The sequence below is a fragment of the Primulina tabacum genome, chromosome 13 (genome assembly GCF_025594145.1).
Source record: "Primulina tabacum isolate GXHZ01 chromosome 13, ASM2559414v2, whole genome shotgun sequence".
Lineage (NCBI taxonomy): Eukaryota > Viridiplantae > Streptophyta > Magnoliopsida > Lamiales > Gesneriaceae > Primulina > Primulina tabacum.
Genome location: NC_134562.1, coordinates 31,695,509 through 31,722,514, shown reverse-complemented (window position 1 = coordinate 31,722,514; position 27,006 = coordinate 31,695,509). Strand labels below are relative to the sequence as shown.

The following is a 27,006-nucleotide window of genomic DNA, read 5'->3' as shown; positions in this document are numbered from 1 at the left end:
GGCTAGAAGATCTTCTAACTGTGCTTTCAATTCTTTCAATTCTATCGGCGCCATCCTATACGGAGCTCTCGAAATAGGAACGGTACCCGGAATGAGATCAATGCTAAAATCTACCTCTCGAACTGGAGGTAACCCTGGAATCTCGTCAGGAAATACATCTGCAAACTCCCGTACTACTTGCAAATCTGCCAATGCCGGGCTCGATTTCTGTAGATCTACAGAATAGACAAGGAATCCCTCTGCTCCTTTCTGCAACAATCTACTCATAGTCAAAGCAGATACTAAGGGAATCCGAGATCTGGAACCCTTACCGTAGAATTTCCATTCGTCAGCCATCTCTGGTCTGAACCTGACAATCTTCTGGAAACAATCTACAGTAGCTCTGTACTTGGTTAACATGTCAATCCCAACAATACAATCAAAATCAGATAAACCAAGCACAACACAGTCTAAATCAATCTCATGCCCCTCAAACTGTAGTATACAATGTCTAACTGAAGTCACAGATATCAAACCACTTCCCAATGGAGAAGAAATAGACACTACATCAGACAATGACTCGACAGTCAATGCATGTATCAATGCAAAACATTCTAATATGAATGTATGGGATGCACCTGTGTCTATCAACACATATGCAGGATAACCGCAAAGAAAACAGTTACCTGCAATCACATCGTCCGGTGCATCTTGGGCTTGCTCTTCCGTCAATGCAAACACCTGAGCCTGTTGTCTGGGAGGTTGGCTCACTGTCTGGCCACCTCTGGCTCGGGACTGGGATGGTGCAGGTGGCGGCTGGAAGGAATGAACAGATGATGCTTGCCGCTCCGGCTGAGATACTGAACCAGACGCCCCAATACTCTGAGCTTGCTGTGCACCTCTCTGTGGACAGACTCTGGCAAAGTGTCCCTGCTGTTTACAAATATTGCATCGGCCCATAACTCCCTGACACTGCTCAGTGGCATGCCTGCCACCACAAAAACTGCAATAAACACCAGTATACTCTGCACTCTGGCCAGGACCTCTCTGTCGTGACCCACTAGAGCTCGACGAACTGCTCTCTGATCTCTTAAACTGCTTACCCTTAACTTTCAAAGAATCATTCTTGCCACTACTACTACTTCCACTATCAAATCGAGGAGGAGGTGGTGGAAACTGGGCGGCAGGCTGTGGCGGTCTCTGACTCTGAGCACTATAAGAAGCTCCTCGCTGCCTGATCAAGCCAGCCTCTGCTCCCTTTGCTCGGTTCAGTGCATCAGAAAAGGTGTTGGGTCGTCCCGTGTTCACCAAAGTAAAAATATCCGGGTTCAAACCATTGATGAACTGGTCCGCGACCGCTTCGTCATTTCCTGCCACGTGTGGCGCAAATCGGAGCAAAGAAAAAAACTTGGCAACATACTCTTCTATGTTCTACTGCCCCTGTCTCAAATTGGCAAATTCGGCCCCTTTGTCTTTTTGATACGACACTGGAAAGAAACGTTGATAAAATTCATCTTTAAATACTTTCCAAGTAATATCGATACCTCTATGCTCCAGGGCTCTTTTCGTTGTAAGCCACCAACTTTTTGCCACTTCGTGTAATTGATGCCCAATCAACTTCACTCTCCGTTCGTCTGTATAAGCCAGAGATTCAAACAACATCTCTATATCGTCTAGCCAGCTCTCACAATCCACTGCATTTTCCGTGCCCTTCAAAGTCGAAGGATGGAATGATTGAAATCTCTTCAATAAGGTTTCCATAGGTGTAGCTGTAACATCCATCTGAGTACCTGACGTACTACCCTGTTCTGGCACTTGCCCTGCAGCTGGTTGTGGTATCCTTCTAGGCGGCATAATCTGATTATCAAACAAATTAGTACACAGTCTATACAATCTGTCTCAGTCCTCCTCTGATCATATACCTCTGATCCAGAATCGGTTCTGATTCAGTTTTTACAAGTACATGTTGTAAATCAATTCAGATAACAATACAACATGTAATAGGGAAAGCAATAAATCATGCTAGCACCTCAAAAGCAAGGAAGGAGACTCGATCTACCCCGCTCATTCTATTCTATCTCAGTCTACAGAACCTACTGCTCTGATACCACCTGTTGTGGGGACCCGGGCTCTAACTCAATTCTTTTCGGGATTAATCGGATCTTTATTCAAAAAATGTGGGTCAAAATTTTGCTTTTTAACATTAATTCAGATGTATATAAACAAGCACAAGATAGTTCTTTATTTTATTTCAATAAACATAATTACATGTCTTGTTCTAATACATTCATACAAACCAGTGTTTAATACAAACTACAACCACAAGTAGTACAAGTCTAGTAAGAAACAACTAATAATCTTCGGCGCCCGAAGTCACTACGCTATCTCGAACTCATCTCTGTCGTGACCCAGATCCTGCCCCACCTGTTGTTATGCACACATACAGACATAACAACAGCCGGAAACTCCGGTGAGAACAAATCCCAGTATAAAACATGCATGCATGCTAATACATAATCATAAATCATGCATGAAAGCAATAACAATGGGTTCCATAGTCTATGAAACCAATCTATATGAGCATGCAATTCAAATCAAATCATGTCTTGACTCGACTCGACTCTACTCTAGGGATCCCGATGTGAATAAGACGTCACTGTCTGTCACCTACCCTCCCAATCGGGGTAACTGTACGTCTTATTCCTAGACTTCGGCCCTGTCTGTATCGAATGTCTACAATCGGATTGAATCTGATCCGAAGCGTCGATACCACCGAACGTCTAGTTTGAAAAGTCTGCCAATGACTCACCTATCTCAAATGCTTGAATATAATCTATAAACAAGGCATCATCATATCAAGGGATTAGAATATAAGTCCATAAACAAATCAAAATCATATATCAAAAGATAGACAACAATTCTAGTATGTGATTTGGTTGGGAAACTCAAATTGAATCTCATTTGAGTTGTGTCTTCCCCAAACAAAACATGAATTATACCTTTCGTCGAACAATCTGTCGTAGTCGAAGTCTCGCTATCAAAGTTGCCAAAAGAATCTGAAATGGCATAATCAAAGTGCATTCTATCAATACATATAGGACTCAATCTTTAACCTGAATACAATTCGACGGCATAACGGCGGATTCTCGATATACCGATCAACTCATAAATCAACACAATATAATCAATATCAACAATTCACCATTCTCTTCATAATATACATTAACTCTGAAATCTGAACATATTAAATCATACATATGCTGGAATTCATAACAATTACATACGGTACCATTTTTTCGATCCGGTTGCGAATAACCGTTGCTTATAATCATAAGAACATATATCTACAAGCATATCCAAGTTTCCCCAACATCAATATCTCAAATCATGCAAGAAATGAATGAAACTTACATCCTCTTGTAGCCTTTGAAGTGAGGAATAAAAATTTAAGCTTGGATTAACTTTTGGATAAGTAAATCTTACACAATCAATTAGTAAAGATGGAAGAAAGCTTGGAACCCTTTTCTCCTTCGTTTCTCAGCTGATGGAAGTGTTAAAAATGAAGACTCGGCACAATTCTATATATATATATGCCATGTGTCATCATAAGAAACAAAGGTGGCTTTCTCGCATGCTGCACCGCGGGTGCGCTCCATCTAGACCGCAGGTGCGCTCAAGCTTCGGCAGTCTATTCATTTTCCAAAATCGACGACCGCGGGTGCGCTACATATAAGACCGCTGGTGCGGTGACATCAACGCGGGTGCGGTTACGTTTGAACCGCGGGTGCGGTGTCATTTCTGTAAATAATTTCCAACTCTCTGTCCATCAACCGCGGGTGCACTCTTTCTTGGACCGTGGGTGCGGTCTGCCCTTCATTCAAAATTCTAATTTTTCATGTCTCTCCTTCCCCCATCTCATTTATTGCTTCTCATTACATGTCATGCATTCTCATATCTTTGAATATCGCATCAATGAAGATTAATAAATCTCAGGCCTTACACAGCGGAAGGAGTTTGATAGTCTTATGGTGAAACTAAATCAGTTGCGAAGAATGTTCCAAGCAAATTTGAATGAAAATCAAAAGTTAATCAAGCTGGTCAACACTTGGAATAAGTTTTCCAACCTCGTATTTGATAATTAGATTTCATGTCATCTAGTCAGTAAAATTTTATAATTTTCACTCATATTTCTCATTTTGTTCTCAACCACCTCCATAATTCTAGATTCAATAAATTTTAACTAAATCAAGTATTTAAAATTTTTAGTTTGTAAAAAATAAAAACTAAATCAGTTATTTTAAAAATATATTAAGCATTTAAGATTATATTATACTATATAACATATGTGCACTAATGCTAGTTATAATAATAAATACATTTTTGGTGTTATATATTTGTCTCTTTACGATTTTGGTCATCTATTTTATCAAATTTCAGTTTTATACCGTTATATTTGTTTTTATGGCAATTTTAATCCTATTTCCTATGTAACATCAATGCAGTACTGATGTGATGCTGACGTATGTAGTGTCATATCAACACTACCAAATAAAAATGACTAAATTTTTCAAAAAATGAAAAATAAAGGACTAAACTGCAATTTGCTAATATAGATGATCAAAATCGTTAATGTGCAAACATAAAATACCAATAAAGATAGTTTTCCCTAATAAATAACCAATTTTTGTGAGTATATTTTGAAAGGTGTAGTAACTAGTAAGGCTAGAAGATGTTCAGCTAAAATATAACAAATAACTAAATTACGAAAATACAACATCATTTCTTTTACATCAATATTGAGAAAGTATGATAAAAAGACGTTTTTCACTTGGGCAATATAATGTCATTCCCGCATGAGATAGGAGCATAATAAATAAATAAATAAATATATATATATATATATATATATATATATATTTGTGTTAAATAATATTTATGTGAAAGGTTTATATTAAAACATAAAATTTTGAAAATAATATTTTTATAATAATATTTTAATTTAGAAGTGATATAATCATTTAAAGATTTAAATGTATTGATAAGAAAAAAAATTATTTTATTAAGATATGATAATTAAAAATTAACTATAAATTTATGTTGAAATAATGATGAAAAATTTTTGTAATCTTGTATGTGTGTGTGTGTGTGTGTTTTTTATTTATAAAAAAATTACTTTAGCATCTGGCAATCTGGGGCTGTGCTTGACAACAGATTTCCACATAAAATTGTAGACTAGGGATTAGCAAAATATGAAGTAGTTTGAAATATATAATAAATGTATAATAATCTACAAAAATTGATATAAATCACAGGCCACCAACTCCATCTAATAATGGGTTAGGGATCCTAAAAATGAATCAAACTATTTGTGAGCTATTTGAAACTCGATTTAATAAAAGCTCGTTTGAGCTCGTTTAACGAGCCTTTTTAAGATAAACGAACAAAGATCAAACTTTACAATATTCGGCTCGTTAGCTCAGGAATATGTTCGTTGGTAAATTCATTAGTAAAAAATAATAATTTTGATATTTGATTTATTGATTTTGCATATTACTTATGAAATATATAGAAAAATCTATTAAATTTATTAATTATAATAAATTTACAAATTTTATTAAGAATTTTATATTTTTATCTAAATATATAATTTATTTTTTTAATAAATTTAATAAAGATTTAAATGTATAATTCATATTTATTAAGGTCGTTTTGTAATCTTGTATATGTGTGTGTGTGTGTGTTTTTTTTTATTTATAAAAAAATTACTTCAGCATCTGGCCATCTGGGGCTGTGCTTGACAACAGATTCACATAAAATTGTAGGTTAGGGATTAGCAAAATATGAAGTAGTTTGAAATATAGAATAAATGTATAATAATCTAAAAAAATTGATATAAATCACAGGCCACCAACTCCATCTAATAATGGGTTAGGGATCCTAAAAATGAATCAAACTATTTGTGAGCTATTTGAAACTCGATTTAATAAAAGCTCGTTTGAGCTCGTTTAACGAGCCTTTTTAAGATAAACGAACAAAGATCAAACTTTACAATATTCGGCTCGTTAGCTCAGGAATATGTTCGTTGGTAAATTCATTAGTAAAAAATAATAATTTTGATATTTGATTTATTGATTTTGCATATTACTTATGAAATATATAGAAAAATCTATTAAATTTATTAATTATAATAAATTTACAAATTTTATTAAGAATTTTATATTTTTATCTAAATATATAATTTATTTTTTTAATAAATTTAATAAAGATTTAAATGTATAATTCATATTTATTAAGGTCGTTTTGTAATCTTGTATGTGTGTGTGTGTGTTTTTTATTTATAAAAAAATTACTTCAGCATCTGGCCATCTGGGGCTGTGCTTGACAACAGATTTCCACATAAAATTGTAGACTAGGGATTAGCAAAATATGAAGTAGTTTGAAATATAGAATAAATGTATAATAATCTAAAAAAATTGATATAAATCACAGGCCACCAACTCCATCTAATAATGGGTTAGAGATCCTAAAAATGAATCAAACTATTTGTGAGCTATTTGAAACTCGATTTAATAAAAGCTCGTTTGAGCTCGTTTAACGAGCCTTTTTAAGATAAACGAACAAAGATCAAACTTTACAATATTCGGCTCGTTAGCTCAGGAATATGTTCGTTGGTAAATTCATTAGTAAAAAATAATAATTTTGATATTTGATTTATTGATTTTGCATATTACTTATGAAATATATAGAAAAATCTATTAAATTTATTAATTATAATAAATTTACAAATTTTATTAAGAATTTTATATTTTTATCTAAATATATAATTTATTTTTTTAATAAATTTAATAAAGATTTAAATGTATAATTCATATTTATTAAGGTCGTTTTGTAATCTTGTATGTGTGTGTGTGTGTTTTTTATTTATAAAAAAATTACTTCAGCATCTGGCCATCTGGGGCTGTGCTTGACAACAGATTTCCACATAAAATTGTAGACTAGGGATTAGCAAAATATGAAGTAGTTTGAAATATAGAATAAATGTATAATAATCTAAAAAAATTGATATAAATCACAGGCCACCAACTCCATCTAATAATGGGTTAGAGATCCTAAAAATGAATCAAACTATTTGTGAGCTATTTGAAACTCGATTTAATAAAAGCTCGTTTGAGCTCGTTTAACGAGCCTTTTTAAGATAAACGAACAAAGATCAAACTTTACAATATTCGGCTCGTTAGCTCAGGAATATGTTCGTTGGTAAATTCATTAGTAAAAAATAATAATTTTGATATTTGATTTATTGATTTTGCATATTACTTATGAAATATATAGAAAAATTTATTAATTATAATAAATTTACAAATTTTATTAAGAATTTTATATTTTTATCTAAATATATAATTTATTTTTTTAATAAATTTAATAAAGATTTAAATGTATAATTCATATTTATTAAGGTCGTTTTGTAATCTTGTATATGTGTGTGTGTGTGTGTTTTTTTTTATTTATAAAAAAATTACTTCAACATCTGGCCATCTGGGGCTGTGCTTGACAACAGATTTCCACATAAAATTGTAGACTAGGGATTAGCAAAATATGAAGTAGTTTGAAATATAGAATAAATGTATAATAATCTAAAAAAATTGATATAAATCACAGGCCACCAACTCCATCTAATAATGGGTTAGGGATCCTAAAAATGAATCAAACTATTTGTGAGCTATTTGAAACTCGATTTAATAAAAGCTCGTTTGAGCTCGTTTAACGAGCCTTTTTAAGATAAACGAACAAAGATCAAACTTTACAATATTCGGCTCGTTAGCTCAGGAATATGTTCGTTGGTAAATTCATTAGTAAAAAATAATAATTTTGATATTTGATTTATTGATTTTGCATATTACTTATGAAATATATAGAAAAATCTATTAAATTTATTAATTATAATAAATTTACAAATTTTATTAAGAATTTTATATTTAAAGATTAAAATGTATAATTCATATTTATTAATGTCGTTTAGTCTCGATAAAAGATTGAATATGTATATTCGTTAAATAAAACTCGAGTTTGATTCAATTATAAACGAGTCAAACTTAATTATTCAAAAATTCGATTCGACTTAACTTGATTACATCTCAAAGATGGTGCCTCAACGTCCATTCAACCACAACATTCTCCTGCAACTCGAAAGAAGCGTTAAATTAATTATTTATGGCCAAACTATTTGGATTCGAAGATGCATGGAAGATCCATATTTTCTGCTTAATAAATCTTTAATTATTTGGGCCAAACAGACATCAAACTTTTCGTAGACGTGGACCCTTCAGTGTCCACCAAACTAGAGTCAAATAGCTAGAATATTCATACACAGCTGATCAATACAAAAAACAAGAAAGAATCTAGCAACTTCCCGACTAGTTGGGAAAGAAGGAATACTTAGAATCCCATGGCTCTGGCTGCGCGACCGGCTTTCTTCCGGCCGAGGGCGGAGAAGCATGAGGTGAAGATGGTGGAGGCTCAGACTCCGGCGCAGGCGCCGGCGAAGTTGTCCGATAATTATGGGAAGATCGTGCTGCAGCCCAGGCTGTGTACGCTGAGGTCTTTTGCGGGTGAGCGTGGTGGGGTGATGAAGCAGGCCAAGAACCAAGACGTCGACGTTTCGAGGTTCTTCGAAACGTTGTCGGATTATATCGAGAGCTCCAAGAAGAGCGAGGACTTTGAAATCATCTCTGGACGTCTTGCCATGGTAAGAATATATATTCTAATTTACTTACTCCCAATATTTCTTTTCTCTTGTCCGCTTGAGAAATTAATTTTGTTTGTAAGAAAATAGAAAGAGTGGTAAAAAAAAACATATTTGATTTGATTTTGGATTACACTTTCTTTATATTTTGTTGTTTGAGTTGGGTGCTGAAGTTGACTTTGGAGCCACTCAATTACTTCAACTATTTGGAAAATTTATTTCTGTAAAATTCAACTTCTTTCGAATTATTAAGTAGTTAAAATAGAGTACGATGATGGTAGATATTGGTAGATTACTGATTACAAGAGCCAGTGGATAATTTGCAGATTGTGTTTGCTGCAACACTTAGCATAGAAGTGGTGACTGGGAATTCAGTATTTCGGAAGCTGGATGTGCAAGGGATCTCGGAAGCGGCGGGCGTTTGCTTGGCGGCTGTGATGGGTGCTGCTCTATTTGCTTGGTTTTCAAGTGCTCGGAACAGAGTCGGCCCGATCTTCACGTCGAGCTGCAACACCTTCATCGACTCGCTAGTTGATCAGATCATCGATGGACTTTTCTATGAATCTGATTGGTCCGATGACATTTAATCGTTCCCCGACGGGGAAATATATAAAGGGGTGTTATGGAAACGTTTTCATAAGATCTGAAGACTCGCCATCGACTGGTCGTCGATCGTGTCCGGTGGTCTGCCTCGAATTGGGTCGTTATCGTTAAAGATGAAATATCTGTAAATACCTGGTTTTTCTATTAGTTGAAAGAACATGTAAGGTTGCTTGGATTATAAACTGCTGGCTGGCTATGTGACAAATATTAGTGTATTCTAGTTGAGGGGTCATTGTTCTGGTATTATTATGGATAGTTCAGCAAATTAAATTTGTTTAAATATTTTTTTAAAAAAAAATATTTAATTTCATATGTATTTAAAAACACACAAATATATTTGAAAAATTTTATTTTTAAAAAAATGAAGTTTGATCGCATTTGAAAGGTGTTCTCATATTTTGTTCCTTAATGTAATAGAAAGAAGGTTGAGTTAACAATATACTATTTTTTAAAAAGAATCAATTCCTAACGAGGCCAACTTTTTTCCAGGAAAACAAGAAGTAAGATGGTCTCACGGGTCGTATTTTGTGAGACGAATATCTTATTTGGATTATCAATGAAAAATATTAATTTTTATGTTAAGAGTATTTTTTTATTTGGGTTATCCATAAAAATTATTATTTTTTATGTTAAAGAATATTATTTTTTTATTGTGAATATCGGCAGATAAAGATTCGTGAGACTGTCTCACAAAAGACCTACTAAAAAAAGAGCTAAGGTCGGATTTTTTTTACCTATTAAATTGTGGAATTTATTTTATTATACTCCACCACATATATTTAGATTTGTGCGTGTAGGAAATTAAATTTTACAAAAAAATTTTCAATTTTACTCAATATTTGATGCATAATTTAGTCATTAAATTAACAAATCAGTAGTTAAAAATAAATTAAGTAGGGATAGATTGATAAAAAAAAAGTAAAGAAAATATTATTAAATATGAAAACTGGACTATATTTGGATGGACGAAAACAAAAATTCAGACTAAATATATATAGGATGAGGGAGCTTAAAGAACCTATCGTTTGGTATAATATTAATTTTTCAAAGATTTCTTGTGAGACGGACTCACGAATTTTTATATGTGAGACGAGTCAATCATACCGATATTCATAATAAAAAATATTACTCTTAGAATAAAAAAGTAATAATTTTTTATGTCTAAATAAGAGATTCGACTCACAAAATTGATTCGTACAAACAATAATTTTATAAAAATTAGCTATTAAAATCGATTAAACAGAACCGATTACTTCGATCAGTAATAACCGATTTATTTTTATATTGAAAATCGATCCATCCATAAAACTTAGAATTATGTTTCCACTGTATTCACACTCTGTGTGTACTCGGAATCCATGGCCATTCGCACCACTTTGTCAGTCGTTCCTTCCTCTCTCTCCGCCCCTCCGAGACCTGCCGCTATTTCCAGTAACACGAAGCCATCGTCCCAAGTTCACTTTCAAAACGGCGGCGCATTAGCAGTCTCTGTCGGCGAGGATTTGCCGCTTCAATACGACACCTGGCTTCCCAAACAAGACCCCAACAATAGGAGGAGGGCGGGAATCCTCCTCCATCCCACGTCTTTTCCCGGGCCTTATGGCATTGGCGATCTCGGGCACCAAGCCTTCCGCTTCCTAGACTGGCTTCACGATGCTGGCTGTTCACTTTGGCAGGTCATTGAAATCACTGATTTTCTTCCTAGGTTTTTTTTTTGGAAGATTTGTTTAACTTCTTGTTCTAATCTATGTAAATCATGGACATAAAATGTTCGTTATTTGTTTTTCTCAAATGACCTTGTTTAGTATGCTCAAGTCACCACTATCATGGTTACTAAAAGCTCCTAGATTGATTCCAATGAGATATGCCTGTGGCGAAGCCAACCCTTTCAGTAAAGCTCGAATCTTGACCGTGAATGGCTGCTTTTGCGTACCTCGAGTGAAACACGTGCTTTAAATACTTGGATTGTGGATTCAAAGTGAAATGCTATATATATCAGACAATTTTGCTAATTAATATTTGTTTCATTTGTATTCAATATTCTGTAAAACACCATTTTGGATCATTCATCCATGTCCTAATACACTATGCAGTAGTATGCATTGAGTAGATAAGTGTTGAATATATAGCATAAGTCGTGTATAGCATAAGTCGTGTTTTGTGTCGTTCATTACCTAATAATACGCTTCTACGGTTAGCGTACTAAGAACAGCTGAGAGCTTGTATAAATAGCTCCATACCTGTACCAACAGAACTCTCTCTCAGATTTGATCTACTTCAATAAGAAAGGACAATGGTTCCTTGATTCTCTGTTAACTTTTACAATAAGGTGCGCCTCTCATGTGCTTAGGTTCCATTGCTCCCTTCAACCTTAGTGCACCTTATTTCTTTAATAACTATGCTCCTTATTTTCTTCTTGTGTTTTAATTTTTTTTAATGTTTTGACTTTCGAGTACTATATCTCTAGCAACTTGCTTGCGACTACTATTATGTGAGATCAAAGCCATAAAACCACTGGAGCAGTAATACCAGTTGTCCTGACTGAAGAACTTTGCTTATTCCTTTTCTTTGTTTGGTGTCTCTGTATGCAACTGTGCATGCTTCATGTAACTTAGAAAGTTAATTTAATTTCTTGTTGGCATATATTCTAAGTGGTTTGTCGTTTTGCAGGTGCTACCGCTTGTTCCACCAGATGAAGTGGGATCCCCTTACTCTGGACAGGTGATATTATTCGCTTTCATTTTATTTTCCATGAAAATTTCCATTTATTTGGATGATGGGTTACATTGTTTGTATATTCCAAGATAAAAAGAATATAAAGAAACAAACAACTTAAGAACCCAGAAACCTTTTTTGCTTAGGTGCTAGAATTCCTGACAATTAAAGTGCATATTAACATTTTAAACCATCAATCTGTATAATCTGAAATATCATGTGATGGCCTTCGATTTCAGGATGCTAATTGCTGCAACACCCTTTTGATTTCCCTTGAGGAACTTGTAGATGATGGTTTACTAGAAAAAGAAGAGCTTCCGAAACCTTTGTGAGATTATCTGTGTTTGATTGCATTAGGCTACATGAGGTCATATTTTTGTTACATTCCCTGTAATTTCTGTGGCTACATATGTGCAGAGACATGGATCATGTGAACTTCTCAGCCATTGGTAGCATTAAGAAACCGTTGTTGGTTAAGGTAAAGTATGAACTGATCTTTGCAATTACTGATATGAACAAATTCTTAAATCAGTCCTCTGCGTGCATATTCATCTGAATCCAATTTGGTTCTCTATAAATGTGCAACTGAAAAGTTTGACCATCATATTTATGGCTTTCTGGAAAAGAATTGTGAAGATAAATTAAATACATATACTAGTTCAACGCTCTCAGATCAAACATATCATGATCGATATTTAATCGATATTTAAGCTTATAGTAGCTTGTAACTATTCATATGAAACAAAGATTATATGACTAAGATAATGCTATAAAAGTTGTATGCATTCAGCAGCTTTTGGTTTCTTTGATATGATAAAAGAGCAATTATTTATTGCATGTTAATTAATATGAATTTTTGGGCTATGGAATAATGTGATATGTTCAATGAAGCATTTGTTCCAACTTTCATGTGACCGAGAGAGAAATAATTTGACTTTTAGTGGAATTGATAATTTAACGCGCTTAATCCATGTGCTTTGATAGCACATCCCACCATGACCAAGAGATGAATATTCATCCGAGAATGATATTTGATACTGAACTCCGAGATAAAAGATGTATTTTTTTTTTCAAAGCACTCGGAGTCACTTAATGAGAATCATTGCCTTTCAACATGATATTGCAGTGAATAAAGACATCGAATCTTTTGTTTATGAAGTTGTTAAAATAAATACAATGAAATTTCTTAGTGATCCTTATTGACCAATAATAGATAAAACTGATGTGCATCTGGGACTGTCTGTCAAGATGTTAAAATAGATACAATGAAATTTCTTAGTGATCTTTATTTTCCAAAGATATATAAAAATGATACGTGCATCTGGGACGTGTTTTGATAATTGAAGCTTGATCCATTCTTTTAAGTAATTCCTGGTTTGAACTGCTGGTTTAGGCAGCAAAGAGGCTTATTTATGGCAAAGGGGAGTTGCGAAATCAACTCGAGGAGTTCCGTAAAGATCCAAATTTTGCAGGTGATAGAAAAGATTCCTTTTCTCTAGTTACTGTTACTATGAACAAAATATTTCCTCTAGTTTCAGTTTCTATTATCATAATGTTTTAAATAAGCACTCGTTCTTAATAAAGTTAAAAATAAATTTTCAAATAGGAATCTATTCAATGCTGATGCTGCTTGCGATTTAGTTGTTTATAATACTCCAAGAACAAGTTGAGTTTAAAGTATCATTTTTAGCGATAATTCAGAATTGCTCTTCTGTGGAAGGACTCTCATGGCTGTTCTCACCATAAGTTCAAACACAGTTGTGGCCTGCTGTCTTATGTACGGTTCTCCTTGTAGTACAGTGTACATATTAATTGGTATGACAGAGCATTCATGGAAAATGCCCTTAGAGATTAGTCTAGGAATCTTGTCACGATATTGTGTATGATGTTATATTAGTTGGCCTGTGCTTGCCCTTCATCAATTGTGAATGCCTCCTAGAATTTTATGTTATCAAGGATGGGTTTACGAATTTAGTTGGGAGGAGGAATGAATCAATTTAATGTCTTTTGAGCGAAAATATTTATTTTCAGAAAAATTTCCAAATTTGGGGAAGGAAATTATTTGAAGAACGGTGATAGTGATATTAGCCCCCCTGTTAGTGTTTTAAATGAGACCTGGATATAAGCCTTGGAAATGACAAATTTGTCCATGAGTATATAAAATAAAACATCATATTCTTTTTCATGATGTTTGCGTCCTTTTTCCACAGTCAGTGCCTACCAAGTTCTATTAAGTGTCGTAATCATGCAGGTTGGCTCGAAGATGCTGCTTACTTTGCTGCCATTGACAATTCTTTGAATGCATCTAGTTGGTATGATTGGCCTGAATCATTGAAAAATCGCCATCTTGCTGCTCTGGAAGAAATTTATCAAAGGGAAAAGGAATTTGTAAATCTTTCTGACACCTTTTGAACTTCTTTTTCTCTGTCCTGCTTTGATACTGGAAAACCTGACTTGCAAATCTCCTTCAATTGCACAGATAGATATATTCATTGCTCAGCAATATCTGTTTCAAAGGCAATGGCAAAAAATTCGTGACTATGCTCGGATGAAGGGAATCAGCATAATGGGAGATATGGCTATATATGTTGGTTACCATAGCGCGGATGTGTGGGCTAATAAGAAACAATTTTTGCTGGTTAGCTGTCGTTTATTACCTCTTTGAGTGCTTTTCTATGCCCTGAAGATAATTTTTACTTAACTTTCCACTTTCATGCCCTCCAGAATAGTAGTGGCTTCCCTCTTCTTGTTAGTGGTGTTCCTCCTGATGCCTTTAGTATAACTGGTCAACTTTGGAACAGGTATAAACATTTCTATCGATTAAAATTTTATGATTATTTGTGCATCTAATACTTCATTCTCAATTACCAGTGAGTTTTCTGCACCACAATGCTTTAGAGCCAGATAAAATGAAACTTGCTGATAAGGCAGAAAGAGCAAAAATCCAGAGAAAAAAGAGAAATAGCTAGATGCATATAAAGAGATTTTCACGCTATAGTTATTGTAATATCTCAAACATGCCATGTCCTGTGATTCTTGTTACTTGAGAAATTATTTTGAGTGTAGGCTTTCAAGCACTTTATGCTTTCATCTGCCATCGTTTTACTTCAAACTACTTTCATCCAACAAATTCTCAGCAGATTGTGTTGAATTTTTTTTCTTGCTGATTTTGTGCTTTACTTCAAACTACTTTCATCCAACACATTCTCATCAGATTGTGTTGATTTTTTTTTTTCTTTCTGATTTTGTGCTTCGATACAGTCAACTTTATAATTGCAACAAAATAACATCTTTGTATAAAAGTGACCCAGATAATGATTTTTCATTGGCATTACAGGCATGGTAAGACCTGAATGCTAAATGACAGTTTCTATTACGGTTCGTCTTTAACTACGAAGTTATTTTGATATTTTTTCCTTTAATTTGTTTCTATGCAAAACCTCCTTTGTACGTGTCTGTTCAAAATCAGACTCATGCTGGGTTTTGAAAGATTTTTACCATGCATAGCAACGAACATTAAGAATGATTGATGTATGCGGTTTATTTTTTTTATTTCTATTATGTGCTTTGATGTGAAATCTGATTTTGGTTGATGTTAGTATGGTAAAACCTTTTAAATATATTTGACGTACATCTTGTTGCTCACCTTTTCTATTTCTGACTGAGCCTCTCTTTGGGAAAAGCCCTCTGTATGACTGGAAGGCCATGGAAAGAGATGGATTTACATGGTGGATACGCCGTATAAAACGCGCACAGAATTTATTTGATGAATTCCGGATCGATCATTTCAGAGGCTTTGCTGGTTTTTGGGCTGTTCCTTCTGGTGAGACCTGAATTAAAAAAGATTACACAAGACAACTGTTATAAGGAATCATAATGTTTTATCCTTTTAACTATAGAGGCAAAAGTTGCAACCGTGGGACGTTGGAAGGTCAGACTACACTTTTGTCACTTTGAAAGTTTTACAATCAATATATAAAACATTCTCTAATGATTTCTTTGCGACAGTAGGTGGGACCTGGAAAGTCTTTGTTCGATGCCATCTTCGGAGCTGTGGGAGACATTAATATCATAGCAGAAGACTTGGTATGCTATTTCAGATAACATTTCTATTTTCTGTTATTTTCTTATGACACATGGTGGATTGTTTTATTTTTCATGCTTTGGTGTGCACTACATCCTTGGAAATTCGAAACAGTGCCCCATCCCCCAAATTTGATTTTAGTTGTCTGATTTTTTCAGGCATAATATCTCTGAATTTTCGCTCTTTTTCCATTTTTACTCCTTTCCATTTTCACCTTTTAAGGTGCTGATCCGCACCTCACTCCTAAAGTGAAATGTGAGATGGTAAAACATACATTTTTGCTTAGATCCTTCCGCATCTTTACTTTTTCTTGGGTCACATGTGTTCATTGGTGGCCTTAGCACAATTCTTGCAGATACCTTTGCCTTCATCTCGGTTTCTTGTATTCCGTCATCAGTCTGCTTCACTTAAAAGTTCATTTTATTTATGCTATGTGACAGGGTGTAATCACTGAAGATGTGGTGCAACTTAGAAAATACATTGGAGCACCTGGAATGGCTGTCCTTCAGTTTGGTAGCTTGTTTCTCTGTTTGATGCTCTGTTATATTTATTAGCATTTTCTAACGGTTTTTCCCATTGACTGGTTAGTGTTCCTTTTGGTTCTCATATCCAGGATTTGGAAGTGATTCTGAAAATCCTCATTTACCTCATAATCACGAAAATAACCAAGTGGTTTACACCGGCACTCATGATAATGACACGGTATGAGCACTTAGTTGCTCACCAACTTCTCATGATTTACCTCGATAAATATCTTTTTGTTCTCGGTGGGAAGTATGATGGCACGACATCATTATATGATGTCTAGTCCAATTTTAATTTCCATGGTATCATATGCTCGCTTTAATTCCACATGAAGGAACTTTTTGAGTTTCTCTACTTTTCTAGAGCCTCATGGATTGTTTTTAGATGAAACCATTAAATTAACAGTTTTGAAAATTTTTGACTCGTGTTCAGATCCGAGGGTGGTGGGATGTCTTACCCCAAGAAGAGAAATCTAATGTGAGTGTGACTTATTTCCATCGAATGAAAGCTTGCGCATGCGGCCGGTGCAAAAGTTAAATGTTGTTCAACTTGAAATATTGTATTTTTATCCAATATATATCTGTCTCAGGTGATAAAATATCTTTGTAATATTGATGAAGAGGATGTTTCATGGGGGATAATCCAGGCTGCACTTTCTTCAGTTGCTCAAACCGCAATAATACCCATGCAGGATATACTGGGGTTGGGAAGCTCAGCTAGAATGAACATCCCAGCAACTGTGGTAAATGACTAAATAACCAAATGCATAATCACCTTTGTGCCTACCTATCCCTGTGTCACTTCACATATCCTTGATTAGAATGAAGTTTGCGAACTATTACATGAACTTTAATTATCTCATTCTATTTGTGACAATATTGTGTCTTGGCTGTTGCTTGGCGGTGGATGGAGACACTTATCCATATATCTAATATGTGAGTGCATGTGTTCTTGAAAGGATATAGCTCATGATCTTCAATACCGCATACTCCTATATTAGTTCAGGGTCCTATTTGTTTGATCCAGCAATATCAATTTCTTTTAGCTATTGTTTTGGAAACTGATAACTGAAACCAATTTACCATTTGATTGTGAAAATCATTCTTGAAAAAAATTGGATGATAATTAACCATTTGCAGCGAGGAAACTGGAGCTGGAGAATACCCAATTCCAAGAGCTTCGATATGTTGACAGCGGAAGCCAAGAGACTACGAGACATGCTAGTCATGTATGGACGGGCATAACATCCAAATTCTGACCTGTAAGTGAATTCTTATTTCCCGTCCAGCTGATCATTTACACAGTTATGTTACTCATCTCCAATTCCATATGACACGTATATAAATATTTGCCTATCATGCCAGTTTACATATTCGCACGACCAGACCTCATAAACAAAACATGATATAAAATTCTAATTGGAATAAAAAAATTGTTTCACGACAATCATGTGGATGGAAACGAATCGACTCAAATCAAATGTTACCCTTTTCCCCATTTTGTATGAGCTCGATTTGTCTGCTTTGAACATAAAATCTTGAAATCTATCGAGTCAAAACTTGAATACAGCTCCAGTTTGCTACTGAATGTGATTTTGATTTAATTTTATAAAATAAATAATAAAATATTAAAACTCGTAATCGCACTTGAATTCAATCCAAAAACCATGTTTCATCTTGACCTGAATCTGATAAGTTTGAATGATATTCCAATCACCGTGAAAAGATTATGAGTCAGTAATCAGATCCCCAGTTGTGATGAAGTCGGTTTTCCAAGACGACATTTAGGTTCAAGTCTTATTTATCCTGGGAAATACAAATACTTGTTATCATTTATGTGTACTTCTTTAGCATCTCGAAGATGACTTTAGGCGGCTGTGCCATAAAGACTCCCCAAAAATATATTGGTAACAGATAAACTGATTCCACCTCCTGTCTTGTATTGGGTTTCCAGGTACTGGATTACACATAAAACAAACCAGGGATAATAGTATGGAATGATGCAATAATTTAATTTACGAACTTTTCTCCCATGTCTCCAAAGCTTTTTTGGGAGAAAAATCGATGTCCTTTTGTAATTTGATTAAATTATTTTATTTTTATGTGGTTCAATTTCTAAATTTGATTCTGAAGTTTGTGAATGCTCTAGAATGAATTTTTCCCCGTCATTCTTCTAAAAGCGTGTATGTTTTTTTGTTTTTTTGTTTTTTTGTTTTTGGTTTCTTGCACAAATAGAAATACCCAAATGGCCAAATCTCAAGTTCCGCTTCAGCCAGTAAAAGGAGAGTGTGTTTGTTTCCTATATCAATTCGTCTCGACATGCCTATGCATATATTAGTAATGTCCTTGATTTTTTACAGTTCATTGGATAAGATTGTGCATAGGATTATAATTTTGAAACGCATTCTAAAAACATTTAATCTGTTAATACATTCAACCCCTAGCATAATCTCTTCTATTCAAGTTTTATCTATTGGTTTATTTCATTTTTCTATATTTCTTTTTGTATTTGCAAGTTTATTTATGCTCATTTTTTTGAATATGCAGATGTTTAAAAAAATTCTTATGAATTTTTTTTTTTTTTTGCAAATTTATAAAGTCAAGCTCAATGACCAAATCATTGAACAAGTATTTGGAACAAACGTTAATATTAGGTCAAAAAGTATAATTTTAGCTAAAACACAAATTTATTTCCTTTATGGAAGTTAAAAGCCTTATGATGAGTGATAGGTGGACATGTTGTCAGAGTAGATGTCATGTAAGTCAACTTGTGGTTGATGATTTTATTAACTATCGTGTAATATAACAATCTTTATTTTAATATAATTTATGATTTATATTTATTCTGACATTTACTTTATTTATATATTCATTCTAGTTGCATTGATAAAAATCTTGAATGTACTATAATCTAATAAATATAATGTTGTACATATGATGACAATCATGAAACATATATTTATTTTTATCATATATTTTAAACAAGTTCTTAGTTGATTTAGTCGTCTAAATGAAAGATAAATGTCGCTAGAGCTCGAGATTAATATTTATGATGTTGTGTACAACGTGTTATTACCAACATGTTCAGATATATATGAAAAGTTTCATTGGTAAGGTAAGGATATAAAGATATTCAAACATACAACAATCTCCTTTTCCATCTCTCTTTCTTTTCTTGAAATAAAAGTTTGACCGCCAACATGTGAAGCTTCTCCTAGTTTTTCTAGTGCACACATGAAGAGGAGCAACAAATCCAGTCATGGAACGGTAAGGACCCAAGTTGATTTTGTTCATAAGAAGATACAAGAAGAATTATCTTCGCTTAAAAATTAGAATAGTAGGAGTCAAATTGTTTATCACTTCATGATAAATTCAATAAAAACCCTAAGTATGTTTTTATAATCCATACGACATCGAAGATATTTTGTATGACAAAATAAAATTTTTAAATTTTGCTATGTTCTTGGATACGATAAAACAATACACCAACACATGAAGGGTTGCACATGACTAGGTGCCAATAGGTCGGACTATTAAAATCACGACTCCAGATATGGTAACACCTCATTATTGGTATTGTCTCATATTACCTTCGAGATCAGTATTATCATTTATTTGTCATTGGTCATGTCCCTAGTAGAGACAATTTTACCCTTTAATATTTAGTGTCCCTCTTCTATGGTTTATCTAGTCAACCAGATCAAATGACACAAGGTTAGCAGCAATGCTCTTATTTATGCACATTTAATCCAACATAGGTGTGCTTACTTTGTGTGTCTAATAAGTTTTTGTATTCTGGTTTAATTTCCTCGAATGATTGAGAAAAAAATTTGTATTCTATTACTATATCGTGAAATGCAATGATGAGATTATATTGTGTAAATTCTTCATAACTATAATCAAATACCTCATCATTAGTTATGTCCAACTCTAAATCTGCCATTAAACATTGTACTTGCTCTTGTACAGTCTCGAAGGACGACAGCTCGGAGTGTTTTTTTGTGTGAGCCAAAGTCAGTCCATTTTCTCTTGTCTTCCGCATCATTTAACACCTTCCGATCCTTCTTCTTCTTTGAGGATCCTATAAAGTGTCTCTTCCTACTACAGTTGTAGCAGGTCTGGTCTTATTATTAGTGGACTCATTTTTCTTTAATTTGTACTTGCGATTAGAGTTCTGATACGACCATTAGTTCTTGACGAACAATGACATTGAGTCATTGCTTAGTTGTTCGGCAGTATTCTCCACTAGTGACTCTGCTATAGATTTTAGTGCTTTGGTTGGCTGAGATGTCGATAGTTCTTGTTTAATCAATTTTCCAAATCGAACTCATAACCTTTGAGTCAGTAAACAAGTCATGTATCTCTAATTTGTTCGTAACAATAATTTTTGCATCACATTCCTCGATTGGGCTCTCATTACTTTCAATTCTATTTCTATCCTTTAACAAGTGAGTTAAACGTGATGACTAGGCTGGTGAAATACTCATCACATTCATTTAGTGTTTCTCCTGGCTTCATCATCATATTTTTTAACTTATGCATCGCAATAGTTTACTTATTTTCCTTAGTACGGTAATTCCTTTCACACATTTAAGTTAAACTAGTATAAAAGCACGTGCGATATTCTAAATAACTAAAAAAAAATTAATAATAAAAATATTTTTAATCTTTGCATAACGTGATTCAATCCATCAAACAACATTTAATTCGGAAAAAGATAGATCAAAACAAATTATAAGAATTTGGAATAATGATTTATCAGATTAAGTAATAAATTAAACTAATATAACAGTACAAATACAATGATATGAAAGGATTTGAATTGATTAAGCAATATAAGAGTGTACATAGAATTATATGAATATATTTTAATTAATTACTTCGGAGATTAAAAAATACCCGATCCCAAATCCCAACCCGAAAAAATCGGGGTTCTCGTCCCCGTTTCGGGTTATCCCCGCAGGCCGCAAGGTCCCAATCCCGTGGGGAAAGTTGTCATCCCTAACCCCTTCTATGTCTTAGATATATTTGCTTAAAGTAGTGAACTAAGAAAACTTCATTTCCAACAATGTTATTAAATGGAGATTTATTTCATTAAATTAATAATTGAAATATCACTATTCTATCTCAGAAAAGAGAAAAAAATATCACCACTCTAAATTAATCTTCAGTGTCATGTATCATCATAATCATTATCCTCTCATTTTTTTAGAATTACATTTGCTAAGGTTCGAAGCTATTAACTGAAAATTTGAATTCGTTTTCACTATATATTTATATTTTAAGATGTTTCTTACTATCGTTTGAAAAGTAAAATCATGTACACTACTAATGAATTCTATATATATTGGACATTAAAAAGTTAATAAATTTGAATTAGAATAAATTATAATTACTTAAGTATAATACTATTTTTCAATTGATCAATTGATTATTATTAGAAGGTTATCAATAAATTAGATTCATATTGTGCCTAACTTCTTCAACTTTTTCTTCTTTTTTTGTTAATTAAAAACAATAAAATTTAACACACAAAATGGTGAGGCATGAACTAATAAATAATAATGAGATAGTAATAACAATGGATAATCAATTCTTATTAATTATTAATCAGGATGGTCAAATTGCGACTCATGATAATAAGAAATATTTTAGAGGTTCCATATGAATGATGATAATGTCATATTTATAATGGTCTAAATTTTTTTCATATTTTAAAATTCATTATATCATATTAATTTAAGTGATATAATTGTCATAACTTAATTGTTTTACAATTGTAAATAGATACAACTATATATTCCTCTATACAAATTCAAAGGCATCACAAAGATAGAAATTTAGAATTTTAACATAAAATATAGAAAATTAATTATTGACAATTTTCTCTCTCATTAAAATTTTACTTTGTATATTATTTGCACAACTGGTGATTCTCATTACACCAACCACAAAAACTCTTGTGAGATGGTCTCACATATCAATTTCGTGGGTCGAATATCATATTTGGGTCATCCGTGAAAAATATTATCTTTTATGCTAAAAGTATTACTTTTTTGTGTGAATATCGGTAGGGTTGATCTGTCTCACAGATAAAATTCGTGAGACCGTCTCACAAGAGACTTACTCTACACCAACTTAATTTTCAATTTAGTTATGGTAACGTTATACTAAGAATTATTTGTAGGAATATCTTGTTCTTACTCTTTTTTGACTCATTTGTGTCATTTTTTAAAACAATTTCATAATAATTTTATCTATTTACCATTTGACTATACTTTTTTTCTTCATATAATAGATGCCGTCATTGATTTTTTTTAGAAAAATAAGCTGAAAATGTATCAATTGTGATAACATATGTGAATAAGCTCAAAATATTTTTTTTTGTTCAAATTAAGTGTTTATTGATTTTTTTATTTAATGTTTGATTACCTTTTTGTCAATATAATTGTCATTATATACTTGTATGTTAATAACTCTACGAATACAAATAAAATGTCATGTCATACTGTTATGATTTAGTACTATTTGATAATATATAAATATGGGGAGACTTGAATAAAATTGAATCTATGAGAGTAATTAAAACAATTAATCATTCAATTTATTTTATTTATTATCAAAATTAGTGGGAAAAAACTAATGAAAAAATTGATTGATTTTCTACATATTTCTTTCTCATTTTAGCAATTGTACAACAATGTCATGACATTATTGTTATGATTGAGTACTATTTGATAATATATAAATATGAGGAGACTTAAATAAAATAAAATCTACGAGAATAATTAAAACAATTAATCATTCAATTTATTTTATTTATTTTCAATATTAGTGGGAAAAAACTAATGAAAAAAATTGATTGATTTTTTACATATTTCTTTCTCATTTTAGCAAATGTACAACAATATTTTTCTAGTATCATATCATCCTATGTATGTGGATGAACGATTCATTTGTCCACACTTTTATAGGTTATTCTGATTCAAATTTATTAATTTTTTATTAATATTATTTAAATTCATAATTAAATTTAGATTTATAATATCTTATATTTGTTCATATATTTAGAAATTAATAGTTTGAAAAAATAGATTTAAAAATTTGATTAAATATAATTTTATTTTCAATTCAAATCGTTTATTTAATTTAAAAGTAATAATGATTATTTTTTTTAATTTTTCATTTGTCAATATTTAATTTAGAATTTATTTGAATGACTCTTCGTTCAAAGTACGCAGATACTTTATCATGGGTCCTTTATATATATAATTTTTTGAAGCTTTTTTTAAAATCTAATTACATTAAAATTTATTTTTAATAATTCATTGAATGTATTCAAATGATAGTGAAATAGAACAATAAATAAAGTAATTAATTTAATTTAGAATTTAAATGAAAGTCCAAGAAAATTATTAAAATGGATAAAATAATTGATATTAATATTGAGTAAATTTAATAGTATATTTTTTAAAAAGTAGTTCAAACATTTAAGAACATGGAGATGACTTATTTGCTACATATAAATTAAAATATAAATATAACTCAACTTTATTTCTCACGTTTATTTACAACAATTAGAAAATTTTTCTATCATCCACAATTATATTTATATATATAATGAAATAATTTTTTTAAATGAAGTATGACTCAATTAAATATTATTAGAATGAAAGAAAGACAAGGGAAGAAAGTCAAAATCACAAAATCATAACCATAAAATGTGGTTAATTAATATTAATTATTAATTAATAGACTAAATGTGAAATTACCACATATGTTACTTAATAATGAAAATAAGTAAGCATGTAAATGATAATTATGCCCGTTCACAATTGGAAAAGAAGCTATTAACATAAAATTTGAATTCATTTTCACTATATATTTATATTTAAATTTTTTCTTATTATCGTTTGAAAAATAAAATCATGTATACTACTGATGAATTCTATATATATTGAACATTAAAAAATTACTAAATTTGAATTAGAATAAAATATAATTACTTAAGTATAATAATATTTTCCAATTCATTTGATTATTATTAAAATATTATCAATACAATAGATTCATCTTGTGCCTAAATTTTTCAATTTTTTCTTTTTGTTGTTAGTTTTTTTAAAAACAATAAAAGAAAAAACTAATGAAAAAATTGATTGATTTTCTACATATTTTTTTCTCATTTTAGCAACTGTACAACAATATTTTTTCTAATATCATATAATCCAATTCATTTTTCCACACTTTTATAGGTGCTTCTTATTCAAATTTATTAACTTTTATGATTAATATTATTTAAATTCACAATTAAATTTAGTTTTATAAAATATTATATTAGTTCATGCATTTAGAAATTAATAGTTTATCAAAATAAATTTAAAATTTTGATTAAATATAATTTTATTTTCAATTCAATTCAATTCGTTTTATTTAGTTTAATAGTATTTTTTTAAAAAAATTAGCTCAAACATTTAAAAACATGGAGAAGAAAGTCAAAAGCACAAAATCATAACCATAAAATGTGGTTAATTAGTATTGATTATTAATTAATAGATTAAATGTGAAATTACCACATATGTTACCTAATAATGAAAATAAGTAAACATGTGAATGGTAATAATGTCTGTTCACAATGAGAAAACATTTTTATTATTCACTTTTATAGGTATATAGATAGATTATTTCAAATCTCTTTTGCAGTAAAGTACATCTCGATCTTGCTGAATATGTTCTTGTCTTGAGTTTTGGTACAAAATATCCTTTTCCATGCATGTTGCTTAGGTTTGCTTCTTTCTTGTTTCTACTGTCCATTCCATCATTGGTTTCTGCACCATCCAATGAGCACCTTCTGTGATGATAACAACGGTATTAACCTTCATGGTCCATCTATGATAGTGTACCACATATCATCGTACTGTACAACAAGGTATACATGCATACAAATTTCGCAGTTATCGTATTCTTCTTCAGAGAACATTAGGGATTTTATTGAACGATGACATCAATGATACAAGTATTTTAAGTGATTGAAAATACTCTATTCGATACCACTTGTTAGAACCAATGGGATGTTCAGAAAGAAACTGAAATTAGGATTCTCAATCAGTTGGGTTTGACACTGTTAATTGCTCCAATGACAAGATGAACTCCTTGTATTTAGTATTTTCTGAACTCTAATAAGAAAATTTATTAATTTTTATGATAATTTTCATTGAGAACACGAGGGGAAAAAAACCTTAGCTATTCTAAAAGTCTAAAATATATGTGATAAACATTGGGAAAAAATGTTTTCCAAAAACCCATACACCAGTACAATAAAAAGACCTCAATATATATTCAAACCCAGTCTTTTTTGGCACAATCTCAGTATTAAACTATAGTATTCAATTATCACAAAATTATAACAGGAAGCTATGACAAAAGACATGGGAAAAAATAGAACTCAACCATGCATATATGCTTTTTTAGCTTAATTTGGTTAGATCCATATGGCATTGGCTCTGATGAGCAACGGCTTGAGCTTGCCCTGAATATTGAGGCTGATGATTTCATTAGAACCACCCACAAACTCCTTGCCAATGAACACCGCCGGCACACTCGGATTGCACCCCAGTGCTGTTTTTAACACCTTCTCAATTTGCTTCCCATTCGGAAGTTTATCGATCTCGTATATCGTAGGATTCGCTCCAAAACTACTTATCAACGTCTTGATTGAATGAGACATGCAGCAGCTGGTTTTGGTGAATATCACAACCGAATTCGCAGCCCCCAATATCATCAGAACGTCCATTGTAATCAGCTTGGAGTTTGGCGAAAATTTTAAAGTTAATCACTGTAACAAAAAATGGAGATACAGATACAAGAGATGTTATGAAATTTTTTGAAGCTGAGACTTGAGAAAAAGAAACTTTTACAAGAAGGTATATTTATATCAGCAAAAGCATGGCTTTGCATGTAAAGTCATATGGATTGTGCAAATCATGCTTTGATCAGAAGGTTGATCGTGGGAATAATATGTCATTCATTAATTACTATTTATAAGGCATGTTGGATTGGAATTAATGAATGAATAAGACCTTTTTGATACAAATATTTCGGAATAACTTTTTTTTTTGGCCTGAGAATGTTGAATACCAACGTGCTAATTAAAATTTTAGACTATAAACTACTTTTGTATCATTTTGCTATTACTTTTTCTCTTTAATCGACTGGAAAATTTGTAAAATAAATCTGATCAACTATCTGTTTTTTAAAGAAAATGACATGCTAATTGAGTATATTTTAAATACACTTAAGGATGTCATTTTTTTTAAAAAAAATAGTTGATCAGGGTTAAAAAAAAAATACCCCTTAATGGT

General features: G+C 32.0%; 3 protein-coding genes across 3 annotated transcripts; 2 read left to right on the top strand and 1 right to left on the bottom strand.

Moving 5' to 3' along the window:
• Nucleotides 1-8,315: 8,315 nt before the first annotated feature.
• LOC142522416 (stress enhanced protein 2, chloroplastic-like) lies at nt 8,316-9,562 on the top strand. The gene is made up of 2 exons (XM_075625788.1): nt 8,316-8,725; nt 9,049-9,562. Exons 1-2 carry the CDS (start codon nt 8,426-8,428, stop codon nt 9,307-9,309), a joined length of 561 nt encoding a protein of 186 aa, XP_075481903.1. The 5' UTR covers nt 8,316-8,425; the 3' UTR covers nt 9,310-9,562.
• Nucleotides 9,563-10,636: 1,074 nt separating this feature from the next.
• Nucleotides 10,637-18,739, top strand: LOC142522843 (4-alpha-glucanotransferase, chloroplastic/amyloplastic-like). Its single transcript, XM_075626402.1, has 17 exons — nt 10,637-11,001; nt 11,996-12,046; nt 12,280-12,368; nt 12,458-12,518; nt 13,434-13,512; nt 14,292-14,428; nt 14,520-14,678; nt 14,765-14,841; nt 15,724-15,863; nt 15,940-15,971; nt 16,052-16,126; nt 16,565-16,637; nt 16,738-16,826; nt 17,082-17,126; nt 17,239-17,391; nt 17,789-17,910; nt 18,603-18,739. The coding sequence occupies exons 1-16, from the start codon at nt 10,684-10,686 to the stop codon at nt 17,891-17,893; spliced, it is 1,683 nt and encodes a 560-aa protein (XP_075482517.1). The 5' UTR covers nt 10,637-10,683; the 3' UTR covers nt 17,894-17,910; nt 18,603-18,739.
• A 7,387-nt stretch (nt 18,740-26,126) lies between these two features.
• Nucleotides 26,127-26,438, bottom strand: LOC142522011 (monothiol glutaredoxin-S1-like). Its single transcript, XM_075625188.1, has one exon. The coding sequence runs from the start codon at nt 26,436-26,438 to the stop codon at nt 26,127-26,129; it is 312 nt and encodes a 103-aa protein (XP_075481303.1).
• Between the last annotated feature and the right edge of the window lie 568 nt (nt 26,439-27,006).

Excerpts from the sequence above, each read along its gene's own strand:
- LOC142522416 (XM_075625788.1), top strand. The coding sequence starts at position 8,426 with ATGGCTCTGGCTGCGCGACCGGCTTTCTTCCGGCCGAGGGCGGAGAAG. Across the intron at positions 8,726-9,048 it reads TCTCTGGACGTCTTGCCATG|ATTGTGTTTGCTGCAACACT; the intron begins GTAAGAATATAT and ends GATAATTTGCAG.
- LOC142522843 (XM_075626402.1), top strand. The coding sequence starts at position 10,684 with ATGGCCATTCGCACCACTTTGTCAGTCGTTCCTTCCTCTCTCTCCGCC. Across the intron at positions 14,842-15,723 it reads ACTGGTCAACTTTGGAACAG|CCCTCTGTATGACTGGAAGG; the intron begins GTATAAACATTT and ends CTTTGGGAAAAG. Across the intron at positions 16,127-16,564 it reads ATATCATAGCAGAAGACTTG|GGTGTAATCACTGAAGATGT; the intron begins GTATGCTATTTC and ends GCTATGTGACAG.
- LOC142522011 (XM_075625188.1), bottom strand. The coding sequence starts at position 26,438 with ATGGACGTTCTGATGATATTGGGGGCTGCGAATTCGGTTGTGATATTC.